A 16,676-nucleotide genomic window follows, 5' to 3' on the forward strand; every position below is an offset into this window, starting at 1 on the left:
TTTGCAGTTGCTATAGCTGCCCATTCGTCTTCGCAAAATGCCTCCAGGTAATGCAAAGTCTTTGGTTGTCTTGCATGAACCGCATGTTTGAGATCTCCCCAGAGTGGCTCGATGATATTAAGGTCAGGAGACTGTGATGGCCACTCCAGAACCCTTTCCACCTTTTTCTTCTGTAACCACTGGAGTGTCAACTTGGCCTTGTGCTTAGGGTTATTGTCATGATGGAAAGTCCAAGAGCGCTCCATGCGCAGCTTTTGTGCAGAAGAATGCAAATCTTGCCATAAATTTTCACAAGATTATCCATGCCTTTAGAGCTCACCCCCCCCCCCCCAAACATCACTGAGCCACCACCATGCTTCACAGTGGGGATGGTATTCTGTTCACTATAGGCCTTGTTGACCCCTCTCCTAACATAGCGCTTATGGTTGTGACCATAAAGCACTATTTTGGTCTCGTCACTCCAAATTACAGTGTGCAGGAGCTGTGAGGCGTGTCAAGGTGTTGTCAGGCATTTTGTCAACTTGACCATGCAGCTCAAGTTTTGTTCAAGTAACGTCATATTGTGCTCCTTGAAACAACCACACCGTCTTTTTCCAGAGCAGCCTGTATTTCTCCTCTTCTTACCCGTGGGTTTTTCTTTGTATCCCAAACAATTCTTCTGGCAGTTTTGGCTGAAATCTTTCTTGGTCTACCTGAGCTTGACTTGGTATCAAGAGATCCCTGAATTTTCCACTTCTTAATAAGTGATTGAACAGTACTGACTGGCATTTGCCAGGCTTTGTGTATCTTTTTATGTCCTTTTCCATCTTTATAAAGTTCCATTACCTTGTTACGCAGGTCTTTTGACAGTTCTTTTCTGCTCCCCATGGCTCAGTATCTAGCTTGCTCAGTGCATCCACGTGAGTGCTAACAAACTCATTGGCTATGTATACACAAACACTAATTGCAATTTACATAGCTACAGGTGTGGCAAATTCACCTTTAATTGCCATTTTTACCTGTGTGTGTCACCTTGTGTGTCTGTAACAAGGCCAAATATTCAAGGGTATGTAAACTTTTGATCAGGGCCATTTGGGTGATTTCTGTTATCATTATGATTTAAAAAGGAGCCAAACGACTATGTGATAATAATCTGCTTCATATGATCATTATCTTTAAATAAAAGTCATGATCAGTCATATTTTCAAAATGAATGCCAGAATTTCACATTTCTGCCAGGGTATGCAAACCTATGAGCACAACTGTATGTGCTATAGTCTGTCTCCATTCTCATGAGGAATGTAAAGAGCATTATAAATCAGAATAGGTCAAGTAGTGAATGTATAAACACTGATCAGCCATAACCCTCTACTACACACATTTAGGTTTTAGATTGGGAAAATTATTCCAGTTGTTTTCTTGGGTTATCTAGGAACACTTATCATTTCCTGAAAATATATTTAATGAGAAAAGGCAGAAAAAACACTTTCATATCACAATATGACACATAACTAACCTGTAACATAACAATAAAGATCACACAACAATGTGAACCAAGTACTCAAAGTGTAATCAGCAGCGTTAAGTCTATTTCATATAACTTTTTCCTGTAAAACTTTAAAGAGCAGTTGGTTTGGCTGGTGAAACAAAGATGTGCATTACATTTCTTGCACAAAACCTTCGGTGTGCCTATGCGCCCAGGTACTCTGCACCTTTGTTGTCTCTCATGACCAGCCAGTGTGATGTGACGTCCAAGTGGACATCTGCACATTTCCCTCGTTTGCACATTTAGAATGCCTTTCAGAATTGCCATTTGTACCCGCATAAATATTTATCCCACTTGTAACATCACTATACTTAATACTTGTAAATGTTTATGCCCTCCTATTTGCCTTCATTGCACATCTATACATTCCACTTGTAACCTGCATATACTTAATACTTGTACATTTTCTGCCCTCTTCTATTTGCACTTCTGGTTAAAGACTGCATTTTAGTGTACTTTACTTGTACTTGTTTAATGACAAAATTGAATCCAATCTAATCTAATCTGAAATCTGAGACTGGGTTTGAGGCAGTCCCTTTCTTTTCTACTTCTCTGCAAAGTCTTGGGAGAGCCCACCACTTGGATGGCCTCTCTTCCATTCCTAATCCTTGCTGCTCTTGCTCAGGCCCTGTGCAATGTGAGATATGAAGGCATATCGCTCCATGTTCTTGTTCAACACAATTTTATCAGTACATCACATACATATCAAGTCTGTTGTTCATTGCAACGATATCAAAAGCTTGACTCAAATATAAGAACACATGCTGGTATCAATTTGTAAGAATTATTATACAATCTTCACAAATGAAATAGGTTTATATTCAATGTCTGCCTTGCACAAAAGTTTGTGTTTGTTTTCAGTGAGTGTCTGTCAAACCACAGATGGACAAAAAAAACGGTGGGTGGGGACAATCGTGGGCAGAAACAAAGGTTTGAAATTCACACTGCAGTCAGAGGTACTTCTCAACTATACACAACTCACCGTACTAAAATAGATCAGTTGTGAAAAACTTGACGTTAACAATCACTCAGCCATGCATTCAACATTAACTATTTATCAATTAAAAACTAAACTCCATGAATACATACTAAAATTAATGACAAATATGTATTATATTAACTTATTGTGCTGAGCCCTCTTCATCTTCTGTCATCAAGGCTACAACATGTTCTCTCTTTTAATGCATTACAGTTATACTCCTGTGCCATTAGAGTTCTATTTTGCAAACTTGTATGTATCAAGTAGTGACTGCCATGTTTCGACAATATTATAACAGATTATGACAAGTTATTGCATGTTTTAACATGGCTATAAGATCATCATAATGCATGACGCCATCTATCATATAAAGTGTTATCGGATTTATTCCTCTTTATGTCACTGTTGACCATTTCAATTCTTGGTGAAGACTGAAGATTAAAAAAAGATTTTCTCTGCCAACCCCCTGTCCATTCACAATCACCCATACCAATCATCCCCACCTCTGCCACTACAATGGAATCTTCAATCCTGGAGGGGGTCATTAACTGTCTATTCAAGAGACAGAACCCTTGGAGAGCAGCAGGGCCTGATGGTGTCTCCCCATCCACCCTAAAGCACTGAGCAGATCAGCTTTCTGCTGTGTTTATGGACATCTTTAACGCTTCACTGGAGACATTCTTTCAAATTCAAATTCTCCATCACCATCCCAGTCCCCAAGAAGCTAAGGATCACAGGACTTAATGACTATAGACCAGTCGCCCTGACCTCTGTGGTTATGAAGTCATTTGAGCGCCTTGTGCTCTCCTACCCTCAAGAGCATCACCGACCCTCTACTAGACCCACTGCAGTTTGTTTACAGAGCCAACAGGTCTGTGGACAACGCGGTAAACATGGCTCTTCACTTCATCCTCACTCCCCTGGCACCTACACCAGAATCCTGTTTGTGGACTTCAGTTCCGCATTCAACACCATAATTCCCGCTTTGCTTCAAGACAAGCTCTCCCAACTGGGAGTGCCCAAGTCCACATGCAGGTGGCTCACAGCTTTCCTGTCCAATAGGAGTTAATGAGGCTGGGGAAGTGACCATAAGAACCGGCTCCCCTGAATGCTGTGTCCTGTCCCCCCTACTCTTCTCCCTGTACACCAACAGCTGCACCTCCAGTCATCACTCTGTCAAGCTCCTGAAGTTTGCAGATGACACCACCCTCATGTGACTTATTTCTAATAGAGACAAGTCCACCTACAAGTGGTAGATTGACCATCTGTTGTCCTGGTGCAGTCAGAACAACTTGGAGCACAACGCTCTAAAGACAGTGGAGATTATAGTGGACTTCAGGAGAAGCCGAGCTGCCCTTCCTCCATCGCCCTGGGTGGCTCCCCAGTCAACTATGTGGAGTCCATTAGCTTTCTGGGCACCACCATCGTCCAAGAACTCAAGTGGGAGCTGAACATCACCTGTCTTACAAAGAAAGCATAGCAGAGGATGTACTTCCTGAGGCAGCTAAAAAATGTAAACCTGCCAACGACTATTATGATGCATTTCAGTCCACCCTGACCTCCTCCATCACCATCTGGTGCGCTGCAGCCACTGCCAAAGACGGGCACTGCGGAGAGGGTGATTGGCAGCAATCTGCCGTCTCTATACGACCTACACACCACCAGGACGTGGAGGTGAGGGGTAATGATTGGGGCTGATCCTTCTCACCCTGGAAATGGACATTCATAGCTCTCCCCTCTGGCAGAAGGCTAAGGTCTATCAGGACCAAAACCTCTCGCCACAAAAACAGTTACTTTCCTACAGCAGTAAGCCTCATGAACATGCCTACCGGAACCACATTGACTATAGCCCACTCCCCACATACTGTTCACACACAACCCTCAACTGGACATATGATATATATAACCCTTTCCCACATACACACACCGCCCTCAACTAGACACATTTATTACCACTCCCCACGTACAAAACCCTCATCTGGACAAAACCTTGCACCTTACATATACTATAGTTTTTAGTTATTCTTTAGTAATTTATTAACGTATGGTCTACTATTTTTATGCTCAGTCCACTGTTTTTATTTGTTTTTATTTCTCTTACTCCTTTTGTGTAAATTGTTGCACCAACAGCCGGAACAAATTAATTGTTTCTTGTGAAACTTACTTTGCAATACAACTCTTTTTAATTCTTATTTACAGCTCAGAGCGTTATGTGGTGACAGACCACACCCACCGCTCCCTGGTGCAGGTCCGACCGGTAATGTTTGGTGCTGGTTCTGAACCAGGAGATACAGGCCCAGCGTTGCAACATTCCTTTTGTCTGCTACTTCTGGAGAACCACCAGGGTTTGGCCATTGAATATCTGCTGAAGGCCCCCTCAGAGTAAGAGCATTCCCCCAACCAACCAGAGCAGCCTAACAGTGTTGTTCTCAAGAGAAAAGCCTAACAGTGTTGTACCCATTTTTTGCTCACTCTCTCTCTTTATAGATCAGATATGCATCGGTGGATGGCAGCATTCCCTTCACTTGATGACCCACACAGAGAGAACGATGTGATTTATGAAGACTGGGGTGAGTGAAAAGACAGAAAAAAGTTTCAGGAGAATCTCTCAATCTTTCCTGTCAAATAAAGTGTACAATTGTCTAAACCCTAATTGTTCCCAGGGTGGCCATAATGAAAGCTCTCACACCTTCTCCAATTTCAGGGGTTAAGTCAAAAAAACAAATCCAAATCTTAGTTGAACTTTGTCATACCATTTCCATAAAAACATTATCATTCCTATTTAGACCGGAGGTGAAACTGTACACTAAAACGTGTTGTTTCAGATTGTCCCCAGGTACAGTGTGTGGAAAGATATGTTGCTCAACAGGCTGATGAGCTCACCCTGGAGCCTGCTGACATCATCAATGTGATACGTAAAACCCATGAAGGTAGGTGGAAAAAATTAGGACATTTAAATATGAAATTCCAACTGTATAATCAAGATGCTTTATTCAACAACTTAATGTAAAAACCTTTATTTCCGTGACTCAAAATCTGTTTAGTATATGCTACCTTTGGGGTCACTTAGAAATGTCCTTGTTTTCCATGAAAGCATACATGAAATTAGTTTGAATAGGAAATATTGCTAAATGAATAGGAAATATAGTCATTGACAAGGTTAAAAATAATGATTTTTAATTGAAATAATATTTGTGTCCTTCAAACTTTGCTTTCGTCAAAGAATCCTCCATCCTCATTCTGAACAATTAAATTATTGTGACATGCCACACAACATCTACGTAGTAAGAAGTAAGAAATATATAAAGCAAAAATATATCAATTTAAATATAGCATAGCAACAATGGACGAGGTCCTCCAATATGGTATGTATAGGAAAATGGTCTGGTGGGGTAAACTAACAGAATGACACTGTGTCAGATATACATTGAGGGCAAGATATTTTGAGGGCGTAGATGTCATTGTTCAACATATTCTTCCGGATCACACTATATGGGGTGATATATGAGGCAAAGGACAATGAACATAGAGGGAAACAGATATTTACAAAACAATGAAATAATAACCAGGACCTTCAGCATGCACTGGGACGGTTTGCAGCCGAGTGTGAAGCGATGGGGATGAAAATCAGTACCTCCAAATCCGAGGCCATGGTCCTCAGTCGGAAAAGGGTGGCTTGCCCACTTCAGGTTGGTGGAGAGTGCCTGCCTCAAGTGGAGGAGTTTAAGTATCTAGGGGTCTTGTTCACGAGTGAGGGAAGGATGGAACGGGAGATTGACAGACGGATCGGTGCAGCTTCTGCAGTAATGCAGTCGATGTATCGGTCTGTCGTGGTGAAGAAAGAGCTGAGCCGCAAGGCGAAGCTCTCGATTTAACAGTCAATCTACGTTCCTACTCTCATCTATGGTCATGAGCTTTGGGTCATGACCGAAAGGACAAGATCCCGGATACAGGCGGCCGAAATGAGCTTTCTCCGCAGGGTGGCCGGGCGATCCCTTAGAGATAGGGTGAGAAGCTCGGTCACCCGGGAGGAGCTCAGATTAGAGCCGCTGCTCCTCCACATCGAGAGGGGTCAGCTGAGGTGGCTTGGGCATCTGTTTTGGATGCCTCCGGAACGCCTTCCTGGGAAGGTGTTCCGATCCCGTCCCACCGGGAGGAGACCCCGGGGAAGACCTAGGACACGCTGGAGGGACTATGTCTCCCGGCTGGCCTGGGAACGCCTCGGTGTCCCCCCGGAAGAGCTAGAGGAAGTGTCTGGGGAGAGGGAAGTCTGGGCATCCCTGCTTAGACTGCTGCCCCCGCGACCCGGCCCCGGATAAGCGGAAGATGATGGATGGATGGATGGATGAAATAATAAAAACAACAGGACATAGAACACCATAGAAACTGTTCAAAAATAGTAAAAATGTGTATGAAATAATGAAACAGAATAAAAACAACAGGAAGTAGAACACAGTACAAACTGTATGAAAGAATATAAATCTATGGATGAAACAAAACAACAGGAATAGAAATATACTACACACCATTTAGAAGAAACAAATAGTGTAAGAAGCAAATTGGAATTGAGAAGTCAGTGCAAAAACTAAGGGCAAAAAAAACAACAGGAAGAATAAACAGGGCATCTGCAGAGTAACAAATGGTGAAGTGGATGTAAGTAATTAAGCTTTGACAGCTGAACTTACTCAATTACCTGAGGCCAGAGGTTGCTAGTACTTAGCCCATGAGTCTTCATTTGGCACCCTTACTTGGTGGGCCTCCATGTCAGCCATGGTCGTACCTGTTTCATGTCTCAATCTGGGTGATGACACCCAAGAGGGTGCTGGTGAGATCCGGCCCCTGCAGCAGCTGGTCGTCCAAAGTAGTGCCATGGTACGATGCTCCACAATAAAATACAACTATGATCTTCTTTTTGGGATGGTATACTCAATGGTGTGGTAGGGGGGGTCCATTAATGATTCAACAGAGCCTAGTCTTCACAGCGTTCAGTCTGTCATTCACGCTGGCAATGACATGCCAGGGTTCCATAGCCTTGGGTACGTTGGTCCCGATGAGGAGATCTTTGGGAGACACACCTGGTCAAGGTAAGGCCACTTGTCCACATCTTCTTGTCAGGGAATGTTCCCTTTGCTAGCTGGGATCTTTGTCTGTGAAAAGACATCGGGCAGCTCCAAGAAGTCGTTGTCCTCCAGACTGCTCACTTCAAGGCTGAACACCGCGTAACTACTCACGATCCTCTCCTCCCCTATGGTCTTCAACAGAATGCTTGCACGTCTGCCAGTGAGGTTGAGCGGCTTCATTAGCTTTTCCGTACAGAAGGTGGCCGTACTGGCTGGGTCAAGGAAGGCATAGGTTGTCACTACTGTTAGAAATCAGCCGTTTCGTATAGTGGTTGTAATAATTATCGCAAACCCGTTTGTCAAGGGAGAGAGAAAGTATATTATTTATTGCAGCATTAGAAAGTCTTGTTCATGAGGTTACGGACCTGGTCTTCCTTACACAACCTAAATCTCTTCTCACTGTAATGTCGGTTACAAGCTGATATATACACTCACCTAAAGGATTATTAGGAACACCTGTTCAATTTCTCATTAATCTAATCAACCAATCATTTGGAAATCAGCTTTTGTGGTTCCCCTGTTAAAAGGTTGTGACCCTGCTATCTTAAATAACTACAGACCGATCTCTAAATTGTCTGTCCTGGTCAAGGTTTTAGAGTCTCTTGTCAGTGATCAATTAAAGATTTTCTTAGACAGTAAAAATGTTCTATCTGATTTTCAATCCGGTTTTAGAAAAAGGCATAGTACAACAGCTGCAGCTCTTAAGGTTTTAAATGACTTTATTGAATCCATAGACAACAAGCAGCAATGTGTAGCCCTTTTTATTGACCTTTCTAAGGCATTTGATACAGTGGACCACACAGTGCTTAAGCACAGATTGTGGAGGGCTGGACTTTCTGAACAAACTGTAAGTTGGTTTGTTAATTACCTTACAGACAGAACTCAGTGTTTGCAGGTGGAGGGCAACCCCTCTCGCTATCTCAAAATAACAAAAGGTGTGCCACAGGGATCAGTGCTGGGTCCACTCCTTTTCATCCTTTATATAAATAACATAAATCATAACGTATCGAAAGGAAAATTTTATTTTTTATGCAGATGATGCTGTACTGTATTGCCCAGCACCTACAGCAGTCCAGGCCCTCTCCCAATTACAATTAGATTTTAATATGCTTCAACAGAACATTTATGATCTAAAACTTGTTTTAAATGCTGAAAAAACAAAAGTCATGCTTTTTTCAAATTCAAAATCCAAATTAAATCTGCCTTCGATCATCACTTCTCAGGGTAAGAAGATTGAATGTGTTTTTAATAAAGATATCTCGGTATTTTAATAGATGAATCTCTTTCTTTTACTTCTCATATTCAGCAGCTGGCAAATAGATTAAAACTTAAACTAGGTTTTATTTTAGAATCAAATCCTGTCTCTCATTCGAATCTAAAAAGAGGTTAGTTGCTGGTACTTTTATGTATATTCTTGACTATGGTGATGTTTTATATATGCATGCTTCGTCTCAAAGTTTACATGCACTGGACACTGTATACCATGGAGCTCTGAGGTTCATCACTGGTCTTAAAGTTCTCACTCACCACTGTGAACTGTATGAACGTGTTGGATGGTCTTCTCTATCAACACGGAGACTTCAACACTGGTATGTTTTTATATATAAGGCTATTTTAGGTCTTCTTCCATCCTACCTTCTGACCTACATCAGTGCAAATAATATTGAGACTTACAATCTTCGTTCCCAGGATCTTTCCCTTCTGTCTGTACCAAATGTTAGAACTGAGCTGGGAAAAAACGCGTTTTAAGTTTTCTGCTCCCTCTGCATGGAACAAGTTACAGAAACATTTTAAACTTAATAAGCTTGTCCCATTTGTTGCTTTTAAGAGGATATTAATTGACTTGGAAGAAGCCACATCTGGCTGTAGTTGTTCTGCATGATATTTTAAGTATTTGTAGTTGATGGATTTGTTAATTTAGTTGTTTTATGTTCTTGTGTATTCTGTGTTGTATGTATGGTTGTACTGCTGCCTGTCTTGGCCAGGACACTCTTGAAAAATAGATTTTTAATCTCAACGAGTATTTTCCTGGTTAAATAAAGGTTTAAAAACAAAATCAAAACAAAGAAATCACATGGCAGTTGCTTCAATGCATTTAGGGGTGTGGTCCTGGTCAAGACAATCTCCTGAACTCCAAACTGAATGTCAGAATGGGAAAGAACGGTGATTTAAGCAATTTTGAGCGTGGCATGGTTGTTGGTGCCAGACGGGCCGGTCTGAGTATTTCACAATCTGCTCAGTTACTGGGATTTTCACGCACAACCATTTCTAGGGTTTACAAAGAATGGTGTGAAAGGGGAAAAACATCCAGTATGCGGCAGTCCTGTCGGCGAAAATGCCTTGTTGATGCTAGAGGTCAGAGGAGAATGGGCCGACTGATTCAATCTGATAGAAGAGCAACTTTGACTGAAATAACCACTTGTTACAACCGAGGTATGCAGCAAAGCATTTGTGAAGCCACAACACACACAACCTTGAGGCGGATGGGCTACAACAGCAGTAGACCCCACCGGGTACCACTCATCTCCACTAAAAATAGGAAAAAGAGGCTACAATTTGCACAAGTTCACCAAAATTGGACAGTTGCCTAGACTGGAAGAATTTTGCCTGGTCTGATGAGTCTCGATTTCTGTTGAGACATTCAGATGGTAGAGTCAGAATTTGGCATAAACAGAATGAGAACATGGATCCATCATGCCTTGTTACCACTGTGCAGGCTGGTGGTGGAGGTGTAATGGTGTGGGGGATGTTTTCTTGGCACACTTTAGGCCCCTTAGTGCCAATTGGGCATTGTTTAAATGCCACGGCCTACCTGAGCATTGTTTCTGACCATGTCCATCCCTTTATGACCACCATATACCCATCCTCTGATGGCTACTTCCAGCAGGATAATGCACCATGTCACAAAGCTCGAATCATTTCAAATTGGTTTCTTGAACATGACAATGAGTTCACTGTACTGGAATGGCCCCCACAGTCACCAGATCTCAACCCAATAGAGCATCTTTGGGATGTGGTGGAGGGGGAACTTCGTGCCCTGGATGTGCATTCCACAAATCTCCATCAACTGCAAGATGCTATTCTATCAATATGGGCCAACATTTCTAAAGAATGCTTTCAGCACCTTGTTGAATCAATGCCACATAGAATTAAGGCAGTTCTGAAGGCGAAAGGGGGTTAAGTATTAGTATGGTGTTCCTAATAATCCTTTAGGTGAGTGTATATTGAAGGGTATGTCTACCTAGCAAAGATCAGGTTTCCAAGACAGTAACCCCCATGCCAAATGGTCAATGTGAAACATTCCTGGGGTTAGTAGAGCGCAACCTACAGAGAGAGAATCTAAAAAGATAGGTTTCTGTTTTTCTCATTATCTAGGCACATTCACCTACAATGAAACGTTCATTCATTGAAATTGTTAATGCTCAGATTCCACACTACCATGTTGCCCTTCTTGACCTGAACCGGAACGATTGCCAGAATGCTCTCTGTATCGTCGGCCCACGTGGCTCCACGTCTGCATCTCAGTGTTGATTAAACCGCTGACGAGTAATTGGGTTTCGGCGTCGTCCGATGGTTTCCCTTATGGCTTCTCTTCCTTGTACGTAGCTTTGTCCTTGGCCTTCATATGTAACACTGTGGGATGTGACAGTGAACAGGCTTCGCATTTCAGCTTTGCCTTACAAGCTTTACTCATATGCCCCTGTTTCAGGCAGCCAAAACGCAAACTTTTGCCTCTCAAGAAGTCTATTTTCACTTTGTGAAGAGACTTCATCTTATTGCAGTGTTCAATGGCATGCTGTTCAGCTTGGCAGAAGAGGCAAGGTCTGGAAAAGGCACAAACATGACCACTAGAGACTTTCTTCCCTTGCCTAATCTCAAAGCCTTTCTGTGTGGCCCTCCGTCCGCCTGACCTTTAGCTTGACTTTTGGTGGCTTCATCCTTTATGCTGCCAAACAATGGATGCATAGCTTCCCTCAGTTAATACGGAAGCTTGGCAAGGATGGCGCGCATGTTTGCTGCATTGTCATGATCCTCCATGTATTCCACAGCCGTCAAAGCATTACAACTCCCTGTTAGATAGAGGCCATATGAGTAGAGAGCCTCTCCATCTTCGTTCTTGATGTTAGGTCAGTTCAGCGCCTTGTCTATATATGCTATGGAAATCTTTAATTAATGCTCCTTTAGAAGCTTCTTCGCTTCACAATAGCCATGATCTGGCTCCATGGGAAGACTGCTCTGAATCAGCTCCCTAGCTTGTCCATTGGTATACTGTTCCATAAAGTAAAGCCGGTCCTTACTTCTCTCTGTCTTATCCTCCACTCCATGTTCAAAGGCCCTGATGAATGGTCGGTATTGCAGCGGGTCTCCCTTAAAACAGGAATGTTCTGAGGAGGCAGAGTGGAAAATCTTTGTTGCTTCACCATTAATTCTGTGATGCATTGCAAAGTCCCTTTAACATCGTGTTCGCTCTTCACAGCCATGGGAGAAAAATCTTTGCCTGTCCACGCACTTGCAGATCTACAGTCTTAGATGATTCCAAGTAGGAGTTCATGCTGTTATGACTTGATGGTCTAGATGAAACTTGAAGACCCTCAAACTATTCTACCACCTTAATGCTAGCATTTGAAGCAGACAGAGCAGTTTGTAAATCCAGCTCTTCCCTCTGTGTCTTAAGCGGAGCTTCCTCTGTCTAAATCCTGCCTATGCTACAAAGCAGCTGCTTGGGCTAGCAGAGTTGCCTTTTCAGTTTCCGCCTTTAATCTAGCAGATGAGGCGGATGAAACGTGAGTAGATTGCTCGGAACCAGACCTTGACTTCCGCTTTTCTGTGGCTGAATTCACAGATAATGCACTGTCTGAAGGCTGAAACTCTTCATTGCATCTTCTAGCTTCTTCCATCCATGCTTCAGTGTTTTCCACAAAATCTCTTAAAAGCTTTTGCCTTGGGCTCAAACCTTTTAAACTAATTAATTCTGAAATCTGGTGAAACATCCCTTTAACTGAGACATTCAACTCACAGAATTTACCAAACAGCTTGTTGAATTCTACCATCAACTTTGTCTGAATGACAGACAAGCTAAGATCGTTACCATCCTCCATCAATTGACACATTCTATTCATTTTGCCTGTCAGCTCGCCCAACTTAGATCTCCGTGAACTGACAGCACGATGCAATTTTTCACTGTTCTAGCCTGAGTCAGCATAGCACAATCATCACCTCTCCTTTCCATGTTTACTTGAGAAGTAGGTAACGTGGACTAGATATGTAAAAAATGAAAAACAATTTAATATCTTAGTTGTTGAACTTAAATTGTCAGAGGCAAAAGTTCCTGCAAATTTCCACCATTTCTTTCGTGAGGAACAAGAGGGGCAGCCAGCTAATTAGCTAGCACATAGCTGCATGCTGAGGCCAATTATTTGTAGCAGGCTTCCATTCCCATGACAAAGAGAAACTGTTCATCTCCATAAATTGGTGTCCGTCCTTCTGATGTGTTTAAATCTTGAAACGTAGCTATTATGTCCATAATACAAACGGAACCTGGATTTCTTACTATGTCATGGCTGACAAGATATGTAGCTAGAGCTGGTATGGAAACTTGTGTGCGTGAGCTATTCAGACAACCTTGCACAGGACTTAGTTGTTAAAAAGGGTAAAAAACTAAGAATAATTTATTCCACTTATTTTTGTACATACCAAAATTCCTACTTTGTAATTACTCTTATCAACAGAAGTTAATTTTAAATTAAGTTGCACTAAAACGACACCATGCACTACGGTAAGAAAACCTTATTGCTCCCAAGCTAAGACCTTATCTGTAACTGGCAGTGGCAAAACCCCAACTTAAAACAATAACAATGGCACAAGACCTATTTTCTCTAAGTGCCAGTTCCCTTATTTACCAAGTAAATACACAATGATCCTAATGGAGTTCAACCATGCACAGTAACCTAAGGACTAATAAAATATAGATATTATATATAACATTACACAAAACACACTATACACGGCAGTATATACTATGGCAGAATGAAGCTTAACACACACATACATGACAGTATATATATTATGGCAGAATGAAGCTTAACACACACATACATGACAGTATATACTATGGCAGAATGAAGCTTAACACACACATACATGACAGTATATATTATGGCAGAATGAAGCTTAACACACACATACATGACAGTATATACTATGGCAGAATGAAGCTTAACACACATACATCACAGTATATACTATGGCAGAATGAAGCTTAACACACACATACATCACAGTATATATTATGGCAGAATGAAGCTTAACACACACAGACATGACAGTATATACTATGGCAGAATGAAGCTTAACACACATACATGACAGTATATATTATGGCAGAATGAAGCTTAACACACACATACATGACAGTATATACTATGGCAGAATGAAGCTTAACACACACATACATGACAGTATATACTATGGCAGAATGAAGCTTAACACACACATACATGACAGTATATACTATGGCAGAATGAAGCTTAACACACATACATGACAGTATATACTATGGCAGAATGAAACTTAACACACACATACATGACAGTATATATTATGGCAGAATGAAGCTTAACACACACATACATGACAGTATATATTATGGCAGAATGAAGCTTAACACACACATACATGACAGTATATATTATGGCAGAATGAAGCTTAACACACACATACATGAAAGTATATACTATGGCAGAATGAAGCTTAACACACACATACATGACAGTATATATTATGGCAGAATGAAGCTTAACACACACATACATCACAGTATATATTATGGCAGAATGAAGCTTAACACACACATACATCACAGTATATATTATGGCAGAATGAAGCTTAACACACATACATGACAATACATATTATGGCAGAATGAAGCTTAACACACACATACATGACAGTACATATTATGGCAGAATGATGCTTGGCTACTAGAGTACTTTTTAACAAAATAATCTATCAAGTTACCATATAAGAAAAACATTGCAGTAAGCCATTTTACATCTTCCTTACCTCAAATGATGGACTTTGTTTGTTCATCAAACCTGTGAAAGTAAGACTCCAGATGCATTTTTCTGACCGTGGTCTAAAATTGCCACAGGAAAATGGGGATTTCTCCATGACATTAGGCGCATAATAAAAAAAAAAAAATCCCGCCGCTTACCTAATTAACTATTTAAGTCCGTACCTAATGTTGTCTAGTATTTATGTCAGTTTTCAGATTTCAAATATGTGATTTGACAGCAGCGATAATAAATGAAAAACCATTGGAATTAATATTCTGAAATTAGAAGGCTCTGGCTGGAAAGGGTTAACGTTAGAATAGTTGTGACTGCGAAAGGGAACTATGCTAGCTACAGAAGCAATGCAAATAGTGTATGCTGCGCTATTTGACATTGACGCTATGATAATCTTATTATCATCTACAGTAATTTATTTAATCATCGCCATCATGGGCACACACACTGCCTCCTCCTCCTGCCCCCTCCCTGCTAGTTACTCCATGCTTACCGCTACAACTACTACTCACACTATCCCTCTGAGTTTTACTTCTTTTGGCCCGCAACTTCTCCGCACCCCCTTGCCATCGCACTTTTGTGAATCCATTTCGACACCCTCATCCACAGATTTTTGGCTCTGAGCCACTGCATCTGACACGCGACACAGTTGACAGTAGGGGAGGGGTGGGGCCTAGTAAGAGATGGGATTGGGTCAGCCCAGTGTCAGTATAGAAAATAAACCAATGGGCTACAGTCTCTGCTTTATGGGCCGATCATTGGCAAACATTTTATAAACATTAAATACAAGTTATACTGGCCCCACAAGTGCCTCAGCCCCCCGTGCTATTGTTGGCCATACAAGGCTTCATTACTGTTCTTTTAGTAGCAGGATATTATGCTAACTGAGAAAAAAAAATTCACAATAAAAGCCATTGAAATGTATAAGGCAATATAGTTAATCTAGTCTGTAAAAAGGAACAGACCGGAACAATATTGGAATGGACATTAAACATAAAATGTACAGACTAGATTGCTAACTTTATTGCCTTATATATTTTAATGATGGATCTTATTGTGAATATCCTGCCGCTAAAATAATGCTAATGAAGCCTCATTTGGCCATCACTACCCAGGGCATTTGCCCAGTATGCCAGATTAACAGTCCAGGCCTGTTCAAAAGATACAGCCTAGTAACGCTAATTAGCATACGTAAAATTAATAAAGGTTTCCTAATTTGAAGTAGGGATATCCTAAACTGGTGAAACAACGTTGGTTTCATGTCTGTAGCTTAAACGATTCAAAAGATACAGCATCATAGTTAATTAACACTAGTGGTCATTAGACTTAGCATAAAGGGCTAAATTTGTGAAGTCATAGTTCAGTAGATTTGTCTGCCCTGTTCAGAAGTTTAATTGTCAGCCCTGTTCAGAAGTATGGAAATCTACTGGCGAGTAAATCCGATGTACGGTTCAGGATTTTTTTTCTTTAAGGCATTTATTAGCATTAGCATTAGCTAACCAACAAATGCATATGATCTTATATATGGGTGGTATCTAGATTTGCACAGTTAATACAAAGATTTGAATATGAAGTGCAACCGATGACATGCTCCACAGACTTCACCAACCTCTGGAGGGACTTGCGGAGCAGCTGCCGTACCCTTCTTACATACCATACGGTCAAGTGCTTTTCTTAAGAAAACAAGGACATTTCTAAATGACCCCAAACTTTTTCAACGGTACTGTATTTGCTCACCAGCGCAAAATATTAACGTTTTCTTTTTGCCCTTCATGACAATCTGAATTTTGTTTGCCAGGTTGGTTCGAGGGGATGCGTCTGTCTGACAGGGTGAAGGGCTGGTTCCCTAGTAACAACGTAACGGAGATAACAAATGAGCATCTGAGAAGGCGGAACCTTCGGGAGCAGTACCGCATCACTCAAGCATAAACCAAAGTTACACACTGCTAGTCTGCATATGTGATTATCCCAAAAACTGCACCCTA

The 16,676-nt window shown here is 41.4% G+C and overlaps 1 protein-coding gene across 3 annotated transcripts in view; it reads left to right on the plus strand.

Annotated features, from left to right (window-relative positions):
* Window positions 1–16,635, plus strand: part of arhgef15 (Rho guanine nucleotide exchange factor (GEF) 15) — a 35,941-nt gene extending 19,306 nt beyond the window's left edge. For all 3 annotated transcript variants that reach the window (XM_020048501.3, XM_010870392.4, XM_013134312.3), the window contains 4 exons: window positions 4,704–4,886; window positions 4,992–5,074; window positions 5,330–5,434; window positions 16,490–16,635. In XM_020048501.3, coding sequence (XP_019904060.2) covers window positions 4,704–4,886; window positions 4,992–5,074; window positions 5,330–5,434; window positions 16,490–16,620 — 502 coding nt within the window. In that variant the 3' untranslated portion in view covers window positions 16,621–16,635. The remainder of the gene's footprint in view (window positions 1–4,703; window positions 4,887–4,991; window positions 5,075–5,329; window positions 5,435–16,489) is intronic.
* Window positions 16,636–16,676: the final 41 nt, after the last annotated feature.

This window comes from Esox lucius, chromosome 7 (genome assembly GCF_011004845.1).
Source record: "Esox lucius isolate fEsoLuc1 chromosome 7, fEsoLuc1.pri, whole genome shotgun sequence".
Taxonomy (NCBI): domain Eukaryota; kingdom Metazoa; phylum Chordata; class Actinopteri; order Esociformes; family Esocidae; genus Esox; species Esox lucius.